Source organism: Spinacia oleracea, chromosome 3 (assembly GCF_020520425.1).
Source record: "Spinacia oleracea cultivar Varoflay chromosome 3, BTI_SOV_V1, whole genome shotgun sequence".
NCBI lineage: Eukaryota > Viridiplantae > Streptophyta > Magnoliopsida > Caryophyllales > Amaranthaceae > Spinacia > Spinacia oleracea.
The window spans coordinates 16,031,301-16,047,310 of NC_079489.1; the positions used below are offsets into that span (position 1 = coordinate 16,031,301).

Consider the following 16,010-nt stretch of genomic DNA (forward strand, 5'->3'; position numbering starts at 1 on the left):
GTTGTTATGGACTTTGAAAGCAAGGGTAACATGGGGTCGCTTTCAAGCTGCAATGTGAGTAAACGTATATAGTGTGTTGAAATTGTTAGATTAGTTTATAAAAGGAAAGATTTCGGTTCTAGTGAGGAGGAGGCAGGTAATACTACCTGGTTCAAGGTATACTCTGATATGTGGAATGGGTTGTAAAAGAATGTCCGGTATGCTACCTGGTTGAAGATATGCTCTAATATGTAGAATAGGTTGCAAAAGAATGAGATTCAATGATACCTAGTTTGTGTATTTCTGCAATATACACCTCTAATGATCCATAAATTAGGAAATTTGGGGGGGGGGGGGGGGGGGGGGGGGGGTGGCGGGGGGCGCAATTAGGTAACTTGTTTTAGCATTATAAGCTGGCAATTCTAGTTTTTTGAACCAATTAGAAAATCCTTTTCGCTCCGCGCCCTATTCCCCTCACATCAGCATGGTAGTGGTGCTTGGTATTTTGCATCAATTTTTGTAAAAGAACAGGTTAACATGTTGTTTGACAATCATGTCTCTGGCTGTGATGTGGGTTATGGGGTAGGCGAAGCATGATGGAAGTTTTCGTAATAGGATACCCTGTATCGTTTATATGTGGGGAGAGTGTTCACTAGTGTCTTTTAGATACATGATCATGCATGGGGATCTCCCTGGGTATTTTTATGTCTGGTTACAGAGTGATTTTATTGCTACTTAAGTTTCTTCTTAGCTTTGATAAAATTCTTTGTCCTCTCACTCTATAATATATTGCTTTCTTAGTAATGAAATTTAGCTTCTCTGTAACATAAAAGAAGGTCTGCAATATATTTTAGGAGGTTGGGGTTGGGGAACTCATTGATACTACTGTACATGTTTCCTGGGTAACTGATTTGTTGAGTTTTGCTTATACGCTTAATGGACAAAGTTTTTGGGAGATGTTTTCCGTTCATAGATTGTAAGTTCATTCTTTTTCTGATGTTAAGTTGTCATGTATTCAGGAACTTCACCTGGCTGAAGAAGCTGTTGATAGATTGCAGGCTGTAGGCCAGAGATTCTGCGGAGATGCAGACCAGACTCTGCCCAGATTGAGAGGAGCTCTTCCAGCAGGTAGATAAATATACTATTTAGTTAATTTGAGCAGAATTTGATTAACTTTTTATCCTCACTGACTATATTGCTCATGTAGATAAACCTATACGCAAGGCACTTGATGAGCTGTCTGACCTCTTGAGCTATCTCAGAGTATTGAAAATCGAAAAGCATATATACATAGATTCCCTTATGCCACCGACTGAATACTACCACAGAGATATGTTTTTTCAGGTATAACTTAAAAATCTTCAGGTAGAATCTTTTTCATACAGTAAGTAATATGTGACTTTTTTCTTCCCTCCCTTGCTCAAGTTTCAAATTGATAGTGGACCTGGTTTGGGGTTTTCAGCAGATACTTGGGCTGGAAAGGATCCTTTCTCTATTCCAATTTTCTGCGTTCCGCTACATTCATCCTATTTCCCTTCCTCTCCTTCCCAAATTAAGAAATTAGTTGGATTCAGAAGAATTAAAGTGAACCAAATAAGTTTGAAGGCCCCTATTTACCGAATTGTTGCTCAAGTTTGTACTGTTGGATTCATTTGTACTGTTGTGGCCCAAATTAGCCTATGTTTCTTCGGAATTTTCATTTCACTTTGACTCTCTCACAAAGTTTCAGAGACTTGGACACTTCGTGGAACAAAAATTATATTTTTTACAAAAGCTAAAGTGTGACACCTGAATATACACTCGTGTTCAACACTAGTAACAACACAACTAGTACTCCTCCTTTTCTTTCCGCAGCAGGGGAATCATTAGAGTATGCAATTTCCTCACTAACACTGAGCTAACTTCTCGTTCATGTTCGCCTACAACATTACACATTCAATTACAAGTTTTTTTTTCCTAATATTATACAAAATTAAGGTAATTTTCTGTTTAGTTGAGTATACAAGTTCGTTGTACCAATTATCTGCATATTTGCCAGGTTGTAGAAGTGAAATAAATAAAAACTCTACTTTTAGTTTTGTTTCTCAATCTATACAATGGGTGGCGTTCTTTTATTCCTTTTTGTTTGTTATATGGCATTAGTAAAGCGGTAATTTTGAACCTTTGTGTTTGCTTTATAATGATCAGTAATTAGTGGTGGTGAGTAGGTCAGAGTTAGAATGTAGTAAGGATTTATCCAACTAACTTGTGACAAGAGAACATTCCTTAATAACACAGCTACGTTGTTGAAGCATTAATCCCTGTAAAGTAAACCTTAAGATTAAAGTTATAACTCTATCAATTTGTCCAATCCTACAGTGCTGTAAATTCTTGATATAGATGGTCTGTGGTTATTTTAGACAAGATACATGGCCCTGTTTGGTTAGGAGCGGTTAGCTGGTTTGACTAGCTGTTAGCGGTTAGTTGTTTGCATTAGCTGATTTGACTAGCTGGTTGCATTAGCTGTTTGTGTAAAAGTGTTTGGTAAATTAGCTGATAGTTGTTAGCTGTTTAATATGTAAAATGACCATTAAGGACATTAACATACTTTGTTTCTTATTAATATTAGACAAATATTTTACTGTGTTCATTTTTTTTCTCTCTATATTTTTCTAATAAATATTGACTAAATAAAATAAATTTATTTTTTTTAAAAAAATTATTCTTTATTTAATTTTTTTTAATAATATATATTTTTCAAATAGATAAATATCACTAATGAAATTTTAAGCATGATTGCAATATATTGCTTCAAAGTACTAATATAAAATTTATACAACAAAAAACGAATCTAGTAAATATGGTGAAATGAAAAAGAAAGTGTGAGTAATGTTTTTAGGAGAAAAATATGTAAGGTAACAAGGTTGATAGTGGTTGTAATTATAGGCCATAGTAGGACAAAATAGTCATTTTCATCCACTTTTTCAAACCTCTAATTGCAAAAAGCTCCTAATTGAGCTTTTTCAAAATTAGCTTTTTCACCCCAAAACTCTCTTCCAATCCTCTCCTAACCAAGCACTCCCAATTAGCTTTTTCTAAAGGTCAAACCTCTAATTCACCCCAAAAGCTCTTTTTCCCTCAAACCTCTCCTAACCAAACAACCCCGTTATCAATCATATTTTTGTAGTTTGAAACTAACGGCTAGTTTTATCTTATAAATACCTCCAATTTCTTATTTGATTCTCCATGCCACTCCTAAATCCAAACAAGCTGGGTTACTGGATTCTGGAGTGTTAGGGCCTTGAGTGACTTACCAAAGTAAATCTGGCCTACACTTTGACCTTAGTTTTATGACTTATATCAGATCTGCAATTACCTGTTTTTAGAAAGCTGACCTGCACAGACAACTAATACTCCTTTGGTGACCCGGTAAAACTAATTGGTATGGTAAAAAAAAGTCTGTTTCTTTATTTACAACAAGCAGTCTAATATCACTTGGCACCTGTATTTAAGCATTTATTCAAGCCTTGTTTTAGTTTATGTTTGTCATTATGATGTGGAATAAGTCAGCCAATAACAAATTACTAACTCTATCATGGTAGGTATACTTGAGAAATGAGTCTCCTGGATCACCAATTGATGGAACCTTACTGGCTGTAGGTGGTCGGTATGACTATTTGCTGCATCAGATTTGGGAGCGTGAACATGTAAGTTTCTTATATTACACCATATCCTATGCACTCTTCATACTTTTGACCTAACATTCATATACTATTGACAAAATTGATTTGGAAAATAGGGGGAAAATGCATCTTTATCCTTCTGTTAGTTTCTTTGTTGTAAAGAACTTCAAAACTGATATTTATTACATATCTACTTGATGTCAAAAGAAAGCTTATCCGCAAAGTACCACTATTATTAATCATTTCCTTCTAGTTGCAGCTGTTAACCATACAAGGTATAAATGTTCAACTATGTGTAACGAACATTAAATTAACTAAGAGGATCATTTATGATAAAACCAAAGTGGAAACTGAGACAATTACAACAAGACAGGGAGCTCTACTTGAAGTCTCAAACCGCAGTAATCCATAATTGCATATACTAGAATTTTGTAGTTGTAGCTCTGATGCTGGGACTCGCTCTTAATTCTTAACTCTTAAATAGGCATTATTATTCTTTATATGAAACTTTCCATGATAAGTTAAAAAATTTCATTTCTGTAAAAAGGTTTATTAAATAACTAGAAGAAAAGAAGGTTGTACATGGTACTAATAGCATGATAGACGTTTTTGATGTAGCTAAGGCTTTAATGGAGAAAAGTAATTCGCCTAATAACATAGAACCTATAAGAGGAATTCTTGCACTTGAGAAGTTCACAATCACCCACTGTTCCTTGCTAAATTATGGACAACTTTTATGCAATCTAGCGACTTCTGGAGTTCGGTCACATCAAATTTTGAAATTGTATTGATGGATGGTGGACAATCATGACGATAAAACCTTAAAATGTATGCATGGACAAGGACGTGCCGGACGATGATAATGATATATAATTGCTAATATCTACTCCCTCCGTCCCGGAATAGTCGCACCGTTTTGACTGGACACGCTTGCCAATGCACAACTTTGACCACCAATATTTTTAACTACATATTATATACTAACATTTGTTTTCATATACTAGAAATAAAATAGGGTCGAAGTAAGTATGTGAATAGTGCAAAAAGTCAAAACGGTGCGATTATTATTTCCGGGAGGGAGGGAGTATTAGCTATTGAATTCTTGAAGTCCTCAAGCAATAGGAAAGTCATAAGAAAGCAATATGCTGTTGATGGGGATCGGGGAGAATGTGGGACTTATAAAAGGTCTTCTAGTAAAATCATGTAATATATTCAACAATGAATTATTGGGAATTTGGGAAAATGTGAAAACTCAGAAAGGGGAATACATAAGGAGCACAAGGTGTCCTCACAAAGAAACTGTAATGAAGTTACAGATTAGCCAATTCCTCCGTATCTTCCCTAGAAAATAATATTGAAAATCCGCAACCACTTTAGCCCATAAAGAAGCTAACAAAGTCACTTTGTCCTAGCACACCCAACTCTCTTTATACCCCGCAAAGAGTCTTCTCCGAAGATAGCTAGCCATTACACAGTGTAGGAGAGGGAGTAGGTATTTATTTATGTATTTGTGTTATAAAAATATTATCTAGAATCTAGATTGCCTGACACTGTTTTAGTGAACTAAGTTTGTTAATCCCGTAAGTATTTTAGTAATTGTTGCTGAAATTACTTTTCGACGCAGATAGAAGGTTCAAAAGTTTCTCTTCTTTGTTTCCTTAGATCTCATGTTACTGCCTCTACAGTTCCTTACTATTTTTATGTTATTATTATTACCTTGCACTGACATATGCATTTCCAGAGATCATCTCAGAGATCATCTCCACCTGGTGCTGTTGGGACCAGTCTTGCACTGGAAACAATTATTCAACATTCTTGTGTGCATATCAAGCCTATCAGGTTTACTATCACTATACTTAACGGCAATTTTTAAATTATTTTTTAATTTGTGTTCCATTTTATGCCATCAGATTGGTTAACGCTTTTCTTTTCTTGGCTATTGTTGCTTGGCTAATTGGCTGATATATGCGCTATGACATCAGAATATCAGCAAACTTATACTTGCCTTCCTGTATGATGAAATTTACATTTTGTGCAGAAGTGAGGCTTATGCAAGTGTTCTGGTATGCTCAAAGGGAGGTGGGGGTTTATTGGAAGAGCGCATGGAGATTGTGGTAGAACTATGGGAAGCCAATATCAAGGTACGAAAGCAATACTGTGGAAGAACCCGATGATGTGACTAGCTTGTGCACTGCTTTTACAATATTTTTTGTGATTTTTAGGCAGAGTATGTGCCTTCATCTGATCCAAGCTTTACCGAGCAATATGAATATGCAAACGAGCATGATATCAAGTGGCTTGTCGTAATTACTGATTCTGGAGTTTCTCAAAAAGATACTGTAAAGGTTAGGTGGCTATTATTATAATTCTTCATGTCAGTATTGAATTTCCCCCCTACTTCCATAGTATTAATGTTTGTAATTATAATTGCATAAAAGGTGAGGATAAAGTTTCGAATTTCTAGTTTATTATCTCAAGCACTTGGGATTCCCCACATCTAGGACAGTGATCAGCTTCCAGTAAGATTAAGAATATTCTTTGATAGCGACTAAGATTTATGTGAATATTTTCAGGTCCGTCATCTCGAACTCAAGAAGGAGAAAGAAGTTGAAAGAGAACATCTTGTCAGATTTCTTTTGAACGCAATGACATCTCAATTTAGGAGTCTTTCAGGTTTCTTTTGAAGTATGCCGATCACTGTCCATTCCCAGTAGTTATCAACATGGGAGTTGAGACTGTTCGGAATGAGCTAAAGGTAAACCGTAAAAGAGGTTATTCCCTTGCATAATGTTTCTCATTTTGATTTTGAGTTATAAATGGTTACTTTCAGAAGAGACTAAATTAGAAAGAAAAATATGGTAAATATCCCCTAATAGAAAAACAAGTGATAATAATTCTTGATGTAAAGATCCTTTATTGTACAAGTATGACAGGTATTTGTTTGTTCCCCAAATCTTTTTTAAGGACACATGAGATCAAATTTTATTTTCTGACATATTACATTGTTGGTGTAACTCAAGTGATAATATACTACTTTTGTAGGTCATGCTCGCCTCTTTGCGCTGCTAAAGATTGTACTCCGGTGGACATTTCTGAGCTTCGTAACAATAGCAATTTTTACCTTCATACCATGTTGCGCATCTGCTACAAATTTTGACAATGAATTCAATAGGTTTCGTACTGGTTACAATTTCTCTATTCATTTATACTTGTAAATATGCGTTCAATCGTTCATCAAGCAATGTACTATATATAGTCACAGACTTCCAGGTTCTTAAGAAATCACTGTGAATATTATATTTTTCAAAAAAGGGTTCTCAGTTTATACTGCCATTGGAGCAGGATTGCATAGCCCAAACCTCACCTAAATAGTCATGGCTATTAGGCTAGGGCTACAACAATTGGTTGCTTTCTGTATTTTCATGCCATGCCGACCGGCTTTGATGCATCTTTATGGGCTACTTGTTAAGGTCGAATGGCATGGATCAAAACCAGCTCCTATATGTTAAGTCTTTGTACACTGTGATGGAGAAAATAGGAGAATTACACACTTTAGGAAGGACCTTTGTGAGTTGTAAAACCCACAAACCTGAAACCAAAACTAGGCTAAACAAGCCTAACCAAATTACTATTGTATGTTCTCCTTCTGTTTCTAAATAAGTATCTTGTTTGGAGGAATTTACGATAGTTAAGAAAATTGAAAAGTGTGTAAGAAAAATGATTGAGAGTGTTTTTTTGGAGGAGTGATAAAGTGGATAATTGTTTATTGATAAAGTATAACTAAAAGTAGATGTGGAGATGGAAAAGTGGTAAAATGTGTAAGAACAAAACAATCATGATTTATGAAAAAGTGAAAAAAGTATATGTCCATAAATAGAAACATGACCACTTATGTAGGAATGGATGGAGTAATGTTTAACCTCCATTTCTTGCTTTCTAAATATTGTAGATGGTATATTGGTATACATTTTTTTTTATGCAAAACGAGAGGTATGCCTCGAAAAGAAATAACCTAAAACAAAAAATACTACGGAGGAATAAAACGTGACATAGCCACACCTACAATATCATCATGTAAAATACGACCTAAATTTAAAGGAGTGACTTGAATCAACTCAATTTTGTTGTTCTGGAACACCTTGGTTGGCCAAACAATCTGCGGCCCTATTTCCTTCGCGATAACAATGCATCATCTCTACTTCCCATCTTGATTTAGATGTAAGTTGCCTGCAAGCAAAATTTTCGTAAGCAAAATTATCCTTACTAATAAGCAAAATTTTCATTCCTTTGTAAGCTCTATATTGTTGTTTTAAGACAGTAAGAGTCTAGAGTAAAATTGAGATAGAAGTTATTATTTAATCGTTTCAAATAGATTCTTGATATCCCAAGACTTTTGCTCAAACTTTTGTCATACCCACGCACTGAAATGATGGGGCCTTAGTATTCGATGAGGGTTTTGCTCATACTAGCACTAATCTTACTCTAATGAAGAGGCTTTAGGCTCCGTTTGGTTTGGTGTAAAACGTTTTCATTGTAAAATGGTTTTTCCGCTTGGTTTGGTGTAAAACGTTTTCATTCTAAAATGGTTTTCCATGGAAACCATTTTCTAAGAGAAAACACAATTTTAACCTAGTTTTCCTTTGTTTGGTTCCTTAAAGGAAAATGGGGGGAAGATGGTGAAGATTGAGGGAAAGAAATGAGAGGGAGGTAAAGAGGAAAGGAGGAAAAGTGGTTCCTTCCCTTTCAAATGGAAAATGTTTTTCCACCTTTAAGAGAGTTATGGAAATTTGTTTTTTATCCCTTGCCCAACTAAACAACGTAAAATGATTGAAAAAACATAGCCTAAATGAACACCTTAGTCCCAGTTGAAAGTTTTTCGGAATATGATTTATACCGTTCATCTATTACTTTATACTAAGTCAGACACCAGAAATGACACATGTCACTTCCTGGTGTAAAATTTTCCCTCCTAAAACATTTTCCTAAAATATATATCTTATTTTATTTTATTTTATTCTCTAGACTTTTTATAAACTATCTGTGTATGGAAAAAAATATTAATTTATAAATTATGTTAATAATAGGTACCGCGTAAGAATCATTTTGCTAAATACTTTTTTATAATATTTTAGTCAAATCGGTATATTAATAATGGAAAATATATTCACTCGATATGTCGGTCAAATTAGCATAATTACACATATATAAAATGAATATTAGATGAATAAATTTAAATGAGTATGTTTAAAAAAATTATAATTATGCAGTAGTTTGGGAATATTTAGTTAAATATTTTGTATAAAAAAATGATCATAATTCGTGTGTGCACTGGATCAAATCTATAACTATTACTAAAGTAATAACTGCTGAGGTCATTACTGTCCACATGGCAGCCTCACAAGAAAAAAATTCTCTCCAAAATATAAAGATGATGCCATTAATCTATGTTTTTGCATTCAATTAATTATTAAGATGGGTTAGAATTTAATTTACACGCTTTTCAAATTCTAAAATAAATCTTGCACCACCACTCTCCATCTCTCTTTCTCCCTTATTACTCCGTATTGAAAATTAGAATTAGCATTATTAACCTCTGATCTCCTTCCTTCCATTTCTTTTTTCTCTTTTGTCGAAAATGCGTAAATTGCATTAATTTATTCTCTGTTATAGAGTACATATGACACATTATTTATTATGTAGCTTTGTTATTCGTAGTTTTTGTTGCATTAAAATGAGGGAAAAAAAGTTTCAAACAAACTGTGCATTGCACGGGTGTTAACCTAGTCTAGTAAATAAAACTGTTACAGAGTATTGATTAGAATCACCCTTCAGCTAGTATGATACTCCGTAAATGAAAGTAGGTTTTACTGTTTTAAGAAAGAAGATTTGAGTGAGGAAGAACTGAAGAAGGAAGGCGGGAAAACTTTTTAGGTTTTAGACTTTTAGTTCCTTTATCATCAATCAAATTACGATGGCTTCGTCCCAACAACTCTACTCTGAAATCAAACTTGCTGAATCTCAAATTCATCAAATTAGCAATAGTTTTCTTTCTCTCCAATCTCAGTTCTCACAGCAATGGAAAACCCTACAAAATTCCTTGGGAAATATCCAAAATTCACTTCAAACTCGTTTCAAAGAGCTCGAATTAAAAGAGCAACGCCTCAATTCGCTTCAGAAGTTCATCGAAACTCGTCAGAAAGAAGTTGAATTTAAAGAATATCAACTCAATTCCACCGAAAAGTTCGTCTGCGATCGATGCAAAACTTTAGGGATGAAGGTAAGCGAAACTGGTAATGTAGTTGTTAAAATTGAACCTTCAATTGAATTTAGAGGAGATTGTAGTAATTCAGATGCTTCTATTAAGCTGTTTGTTACAATGGATGGCAAAACCCTACAAATGTTTTTGAATGATAGGGTTGATGAACATGAATTTATGAGTGAAGAGGTTAAGAGTGCGCTTAAGTTATCAAGCGATCCTGCGAAACTGGTATTAGATGCTATGGAAGGGTTTTTTCGGCCACATTTGAGGAAGGGTAGTTGGGAGTATGAAGGAAATGTTGTTAGGAGTAGTTGCGTACTTTTGCTGGAGCAGTTACTGGAATTGAAGCCTAAAATCAAGAAGGCCGTGAAAGAGGAAGCGAGGACGTTGGCTGGTGTGTGGAGGGAGAAAATGAGGCTGGAGAGTGGGAATTACATGGTGGTATTGGGATTCTTGCTTTTGGTGGCTGTTTATTTGTTGTGGTGGGATTTCGACAAGGAAGAAATCAGGATTCTCTGTGAGGATGTTCAGCAGCATAGAGTGGTGGGTGAACTACAGTCTAGACTTGGGTTTCTGCAAAAGTGTGGTGGTGAGTTGCTGATCATTGAAGTTTTCACCTTTCTTAAATTCTGCTTTTTTTTTTTATTGCATTATAGTATTTGGACTATAGTCTGGACGAAATGCATGATTTTCTTGTTGTGTTTTGTTCATAACCATATTTTGGCATATCTGGAAGTTTGTTGATAGCACAGTTGGTTTAAGGCAGTTTACATTGAAGTTGGGAATTGGGGTTTTGTAAATTATTCGAGAATGTAATCTCTTGCTCCTGTCCTTATTATCCTAAAGAAGGGAGAAGTTAATGTGTTTTCGCATCTTTCACACCTGATTTTACAGCTTACATTAGACCGAGCTTGTTATCTACTTAGGTGTTGTACTCCCATTTTTTAGCTTAGACGACAAATATGTGTTGGATATAGCCGGTTTCACAAACAAAACTGCCTTTACCTTCAAGTAAACAGGACATTGTATAGTTTCTTTGTCACCAACTGGCTGCTGAAGTAACTGCTAGATTTTCTAACATTTTACTACTTTTTTTTAGAGCTCTAATGCCTGTCTACTAATAATTATGTTTCACTTGCTAGTGAGCAGCAGGGCATCACAAGCTCAGAAAAATGAGCCATGTTCTCCACCTGGAAAGAATGTGTTTGTTTCACCATCCATGGATCCTTCCATTGACCTTTGCACTTTATGCAAGGGGATGGATGGAAAAACCCTACAAATTTTCTTGAATGATAGGATCAATGAGCAAACTTCCATGGGTGAAGAGGTTCAGAGTGCGCTCAAGTTATCGAGTGATCCTGCAAAATTGGTACTGGATGCCTTGGAAGGTTTTTTCCATCCACATTTGAAGAAGGATAATATGAAGTGTGAAGGAATTGTTGTCAGGAGTAGTTGTGTACTGTTGCTAGAGCAGCTGATGGAACTGAAGCCTGAAATAACAAAGGCGGTGAGAGAGGAGGCCAAGGCGTTGGCCGGCATTTGGAGGGAGAAAATGAGGGCGGAGAGTGGGAATTACATGGTGGTATTGGGATTCTTGCTTTTGGTGGCTGTTTATTTGCTGTGGTGGGATTTCGACACGGAAGAAATCGGGAGTCTCTGTGAGATTGTTCGGCAACATAGAGTAGTGGGTGAACTACATTCTAGACTTGGATTTCTGCAAAAGTGTGGTGGTGAGTTTCTGATCATTGGAGTTTTCACCTTTCATAAACCTTATAGTCTAGATGAAACACGTGATTTTCTTGGCTTGTTTTTTTCATGAAAATATATTGGCTTGGTTTGAAGTGTTAACATTATAAGTGGTCTAAAAGTAGTTTACATTTGAAGGTGGGAATTGGGGTTTTGTAGAGTATATGAGAACTGTAATCTCCTTTGCTCCTGTCTCTATTCTCCTAAAGAAGGGAGAAGTTGTTATTATCTTTTTCATATCTTTCATACCCGATTTTTCAGCTTAGACTACATAATAGTCGTAATTATATTTCATAGCAGGTTTGGCAAACAAAAACTTCCTTTACCTTAAGTAAACAGGCCCCTGAATTGTTTGTTTCTCTCCAATTGGCCGGTGTTATAAATGCTAGATTTTCTAATATGTTAGTACTTGTTTATTTATAGCGTCGATGCCTGTCTAATGCTTTTGTTTCCCTTGTTAGTGAGCAGCAAGTCATCACAAGCTCAGGAAAATGAGCCCTATACTCCACCTGTACAGAAGGTACCATCCACGGATCCTGCCATTGAGCTTTGTGCTTTATGCAGGGGGGTGGATGGCAAAGCCCTACAAATGTTCTTAAATGACAGGATTGATGAGCAAACTTTCATGGTTGAAGAGGTTCAGAGTGCACTTAAGTTATCGAGTGATCCAGCAAAACTTGTACTAGATGCCATGGAAGGGTTTTTCCATCCACATTTGAAGAAGGATAATATGGAGTATGAAGGGGATGTTGTTAGGAGTAGCTGTGTACTCTTGCTGGAGCAGTTAATGGAATTGAAGCCTGAAATCAAGAAGGCGTTGAGAGAGGAGGCGAGGGCGTTGGCTATTGTGTGGAGGAAGAAAATGAGAGCAGAGGGTGGGAGTTACATGGTGGTGTTGGGATTCTTGCTTCTGGTAGCTGTATATTGGTTGTGGTATGATTTCGAAAAGGATGAATTCGGGAGTCTCTTTGTGGTTGTTCAGCAGCATAAAGTGGTGGGTGAACTACATTCTAGACTTGGTTTTTTACAAAAGTGTGGTGGTGAGTTCCTGATTATTTATTGCGTTGTAGTTTTATGTACCATATTCTAGGTGAAATGCATGATTTCCTTGGTGTGTTTTGTTCATGATCATATGTTAGCATGGGGTGGAAGTTTGTTGACATTATAGCTGGTTTGAAGGTAGATCACATTGAATAGGGCATTGGGGTTTTATGTACCATATTCTAGGTGAAATGCATGATTTTCTTGGTGTGTTTTGTTCATGATCATATGTTAGCATGGGGTGGAAGTTTGTTGACATTATAGTTGGTTTGAAGGTAGATCACATTGAATAGGGCATTGGGGTTTTATGTACCATATTCTAGGTGAAATGCATGATTTTCTTGGTGTGTTTTGTTCATGATCATATGTTAGCATGGGGTGGAAGTTTGTTGACATTATAGTTGGTTTGAAGGTAGATCACATTGAATTGGGCATTGGGGTTTTGTAGAGTATACGATAATTCATAATTCTAGTCTCCTTGCTCCTTGTTATATCTTTCTGTGTCTTTTATACTCTGTTTTTCAACTTAAAATTAGACAAGGCTTTTCAATTCTTGGATGCTGTGCTCCCATATTTTAGCTTAGATCAGTGTTACTTTATTCCCTTATTGTCCACGAACTCTAACAGGGCGAATTAACATGAAAATGGTAAATTTTTGGCCTAATTTAACAAATTAGATTTTCTTAAGTAACCTGGTCTCTGCATTGTTTCTTTCTCTAGATTTTCAAAAAGGTTAGTATGTATCTTAAGCATCATAGCCTGTCTAATACTTATTGTTCACTTGCTAGTGAGCAGTGTGGCATCACAAGCTCAGAAAGCAGAGCCATATACTCCACCTGTAAAGAATGTGTTTGTTTCACCATCCACGGATCCTTCCATTGAGCTTTGCACTTTATGCAAGGGAATGGATGCAAATGGGTTGAAATCATTTTTAATGAAGCATGTAAAGGACCTGAAGCTATACCATGAAAAAGTTTTGGATTGTCTTCGAAGTGCTTCAGATCCAGCAAATCTTGTTTATAATGTAGTGCAGGATTTCTATCTAGAACTGAATGAATTTCAGGACGACACGAACATTTCATGTTGCAGTTTTTTGTTAGAGCAATTGATGAAACTCTCACCACGTATTAATTATGTGCTGAAAGAAGAAATCATGAACTTTGCAGCTTGTTGGAAGGCTAGATTAGCAATGGAGAGTACCAATCCCTTTATTGTTTTTGGCTTTTTGAAGTTCTTAGCTGCCTACAGATTGTCGAGTTCCTTTCAAGCAGATGAAATTCTTTCACTATTCGATATATTCTGTGATAAGGGTGATATCTATGGATTTGAACAAATTCCTGGTTTATGCCGTGCTCTGGGTTTGGAAGCAAAGATTCCAGGTAATTTGACCCTCACTCTTTGCTGACCTTAAATAAGTTCTAACTAGCTTATGTATTATCCTTAATGTTGGCAATCAACATATTTAGCTACCAGTACCACCTTGTTTCTCTTCTTCTTTTATAGCCATCAAGTATTGAGCATGCATATGTGATATGACTGAGTAATGAGGATATGACTGAGTACATGTACCAAGCGGCATTCCATATAACTGTAAAATGCTATCTATTTGATTACATTGTTCAACGAACTGTTTAGCTAAATTTGTGGGGTTTTGTTGATGTACAGATCATATTCAATCTCTTATTAAGGAGAAAAAGCGGCTTGAGGCTGTTCGCTATATATGTGCATTTAATCTTGTTGGTAAGTTCCCTCCAGACCCTCTACTGAAAGCATACTTGGCATACACCGAGGCAGCTGCATTGGAGATGTGTAAGAAATTCAATAATTCGGTTAAGGCTCAGAACAAATGTGCAAAGAAGCAAATAAGTGCACTACAAAATGTAATCAGATGCATTTACGATTTCAACTTAGATTCTGAGTACTCACCCCTACAACGCATTAGGCAACTTGAGCTAGAGAAGGAAGAAAGAAAATCCTCAAAGCTGGAAAAGAAGAAATCAAGAAAGCAGAAAAGGTCTGCTCCAACTGCTCCTTGTGCTGACCAAACTCATCTGCTACAGGGATGCAGTCAAGAAAAGCGTCCTCGTACTGACACTGTTGAAGAATCTGTTTCACCCAATGTATCTGTTCCCGAGGCCTCCAACGTGAACTAACTGAAGGTTGGTTTTTGCTTTTGTACAGTAATTAGATAGTTTTTTTTGCTAGCCTTCCGATTTGTAAATGGCGACACTCTCTGAGTTTTTGCTCAAGCTGTGCTTTTGTAAATGGGTGACACCCCCATGATGTTCTTATTGGTATAAAGCTTTGTTAAGTAATTATTTTATTCTAAGTGCCAATCTGTAATCCCAAATGGAAATATCAAATATAGCAGCAAATACTTGGCAAATCTCGTGAACTCTGAACGAGGTAATGCAGACTGAGCTTAATGATGGATTTGTCATAAGCCAAGAGTTACAGCATGGTTTCAGCATTTTTTGCCCATCTGATTCCAACTTTGAGTAATTTATGATTTCAAGGAACAATTCCATCTTTACTTTCACTCTCGTTACGTTGAACTTGTTTGAATAGCATCATAGCTTGATTATGATCACGTATAAAGGGATAATGATACCTCAACAAATCACAGCCCAAACACGAAAACCCGTCTATGGCCCTGTATAGCTGTTTTCTATTAACTGATTTGACTAGCTGATTATATTAGCTGGTTTTATAAAAGTGTTTGGTAAATAGCTGATTCATGTTAGCTGCTTGATTGTGTAAATGACTAAAAAGGACCTTGTCCTAATTAGTTGTTGGATTTTATTAAAATAAAGTAGATTATATAATGAGTTTATTATATGTACTAACAAGTACTACTTATTTTGAACACTTTGTAATTTTAATTTTACGCCATTAACCGAAAAACAAAAACTTTGTAATGTTTACTTAAGTTTTGTCAAACTACATACCCTCCCCACCCACTAAATCAATAACGACCATCAATACAAACTAAACTAATTTTACACTCTCTAATAATTATTAATTAACTAGATTAATTTTACACTCCCTAATAATTAATTCACATTAAATTAATTTCGCATTTTTCATTTTCTAGGTGGGCATTTTTCTGTTTCTTTGAATTAATACTTTTTTATTGTAGTATGTCTAATTAATTGCAATTTGTAATTTGCACCCAAAAAAAGTTGCAGCATAAATCCTGCTTATGGAAGGAAAAAATCATAGATGAGGGCTGAGGAACATAATATATAAAGGTTGGGGGCAAAGTTGTCTTTTAGTGTCCATTCAACAATCCTCTAAGTGTAAAAGCTCATATATGCAGCTTT

General features: G+C 35.7%; 2 protein-coding genes across 9 annotated transcripts in view; both read left to right on the forward strand.

Moving 5' to 3' along the window:
• Nucleotides 1-6,974, forward strand: part of LOC110797787 (eIF-2-alpha kinase GCN2) — a 33,928-nt gene extending 26,954 nt beyond the window's left edge. For 4 of the 7 annotated variants that reach the window (XM_056838993.1, XM_056838994.1, XM_056838996.1 and 1 more), the window contains 8 exons: nucleotides 999-1,107; nucleotides 1,187-1,323; nucleotides 3,561-3,665; nucleotides 5,383-5,480; nucleotides 5,680-5,782; nucleotides 5,864-5,986; nucleotides 6,215-6,396; nucleotides 6,684-6,974. In XM_056838993.1, coding sequence (XP_056694971.1) covers nucleotides 999-1,107; nucleotides 1,187-1,323; nucleotides 3,561-3,665; nucleotides 5,383-5,480; nucleotides 5,680-5,782; nucleotides 5,864-5,986; nucleotides 6,215-6,325 — 786 coding nt within the window. In that variant the 3' untranslated portion in view covers nucleotides 6,326-6,396; nucleotides 6,684-6,974. The remainder of the gene's footprint in view (nucleotides 1-998; nucleotides 1,108-1,186; nucleotides 1,324-3,560; nucleotides 3,666-5,382; nucleotides 5,481-5,679; nucleotides 5,783-5,863; nucleotides 5,987-6,214; nucleotides 6,397-6,683) is intronic. The other 3 variants (XM_056838995.1, XM_022002901.2, XM_022002902.2) reach the window with 3 other exon arrangements.
• Nucleotides 6,975-9,390: 2,416 nt separating this feature from the next.
• LOC110797789 (FRIGIDA-like protein 5) lies at nucleotides 9,391-15,023 on the forward strand. 2 transcript variants are annotated; one of them, XM_056838998.1, is made up of 6 exons: nucleotides 9,790-9,918; nucleotides 10,056-10,489; nucleotides 11,043-11,630; nucleotides 12,108-12,686; nucleotides 13,476-14,066; nucleotides 14,353-15,023. In XM_056838998.1, the coding sequence occupies exons 2-6, from the start codon at nucleotides 10,075-10,077 to the stop codon at nucleotides 14,838-14,840; spliced, it is 2,661 nt and encodes an 886-aa protein (XP_056694976.1). In that variant the 5' UTR covers nucleotides 9,790-9,918; nucleotides 10,056-10,074; the 3' UTR covers nucleotides 14,841-15,023. The 2 variants fall into 2 exon arrangements, with proteins under 2 accessions (XP_021858596.2, XP_056694976.1); XM_022002904.2 differs by having other exon boundaries at nucleotides 9,391-10,489.
• Nucleotides 15,024-16,010: the final 987 nt, after the last annotated feature.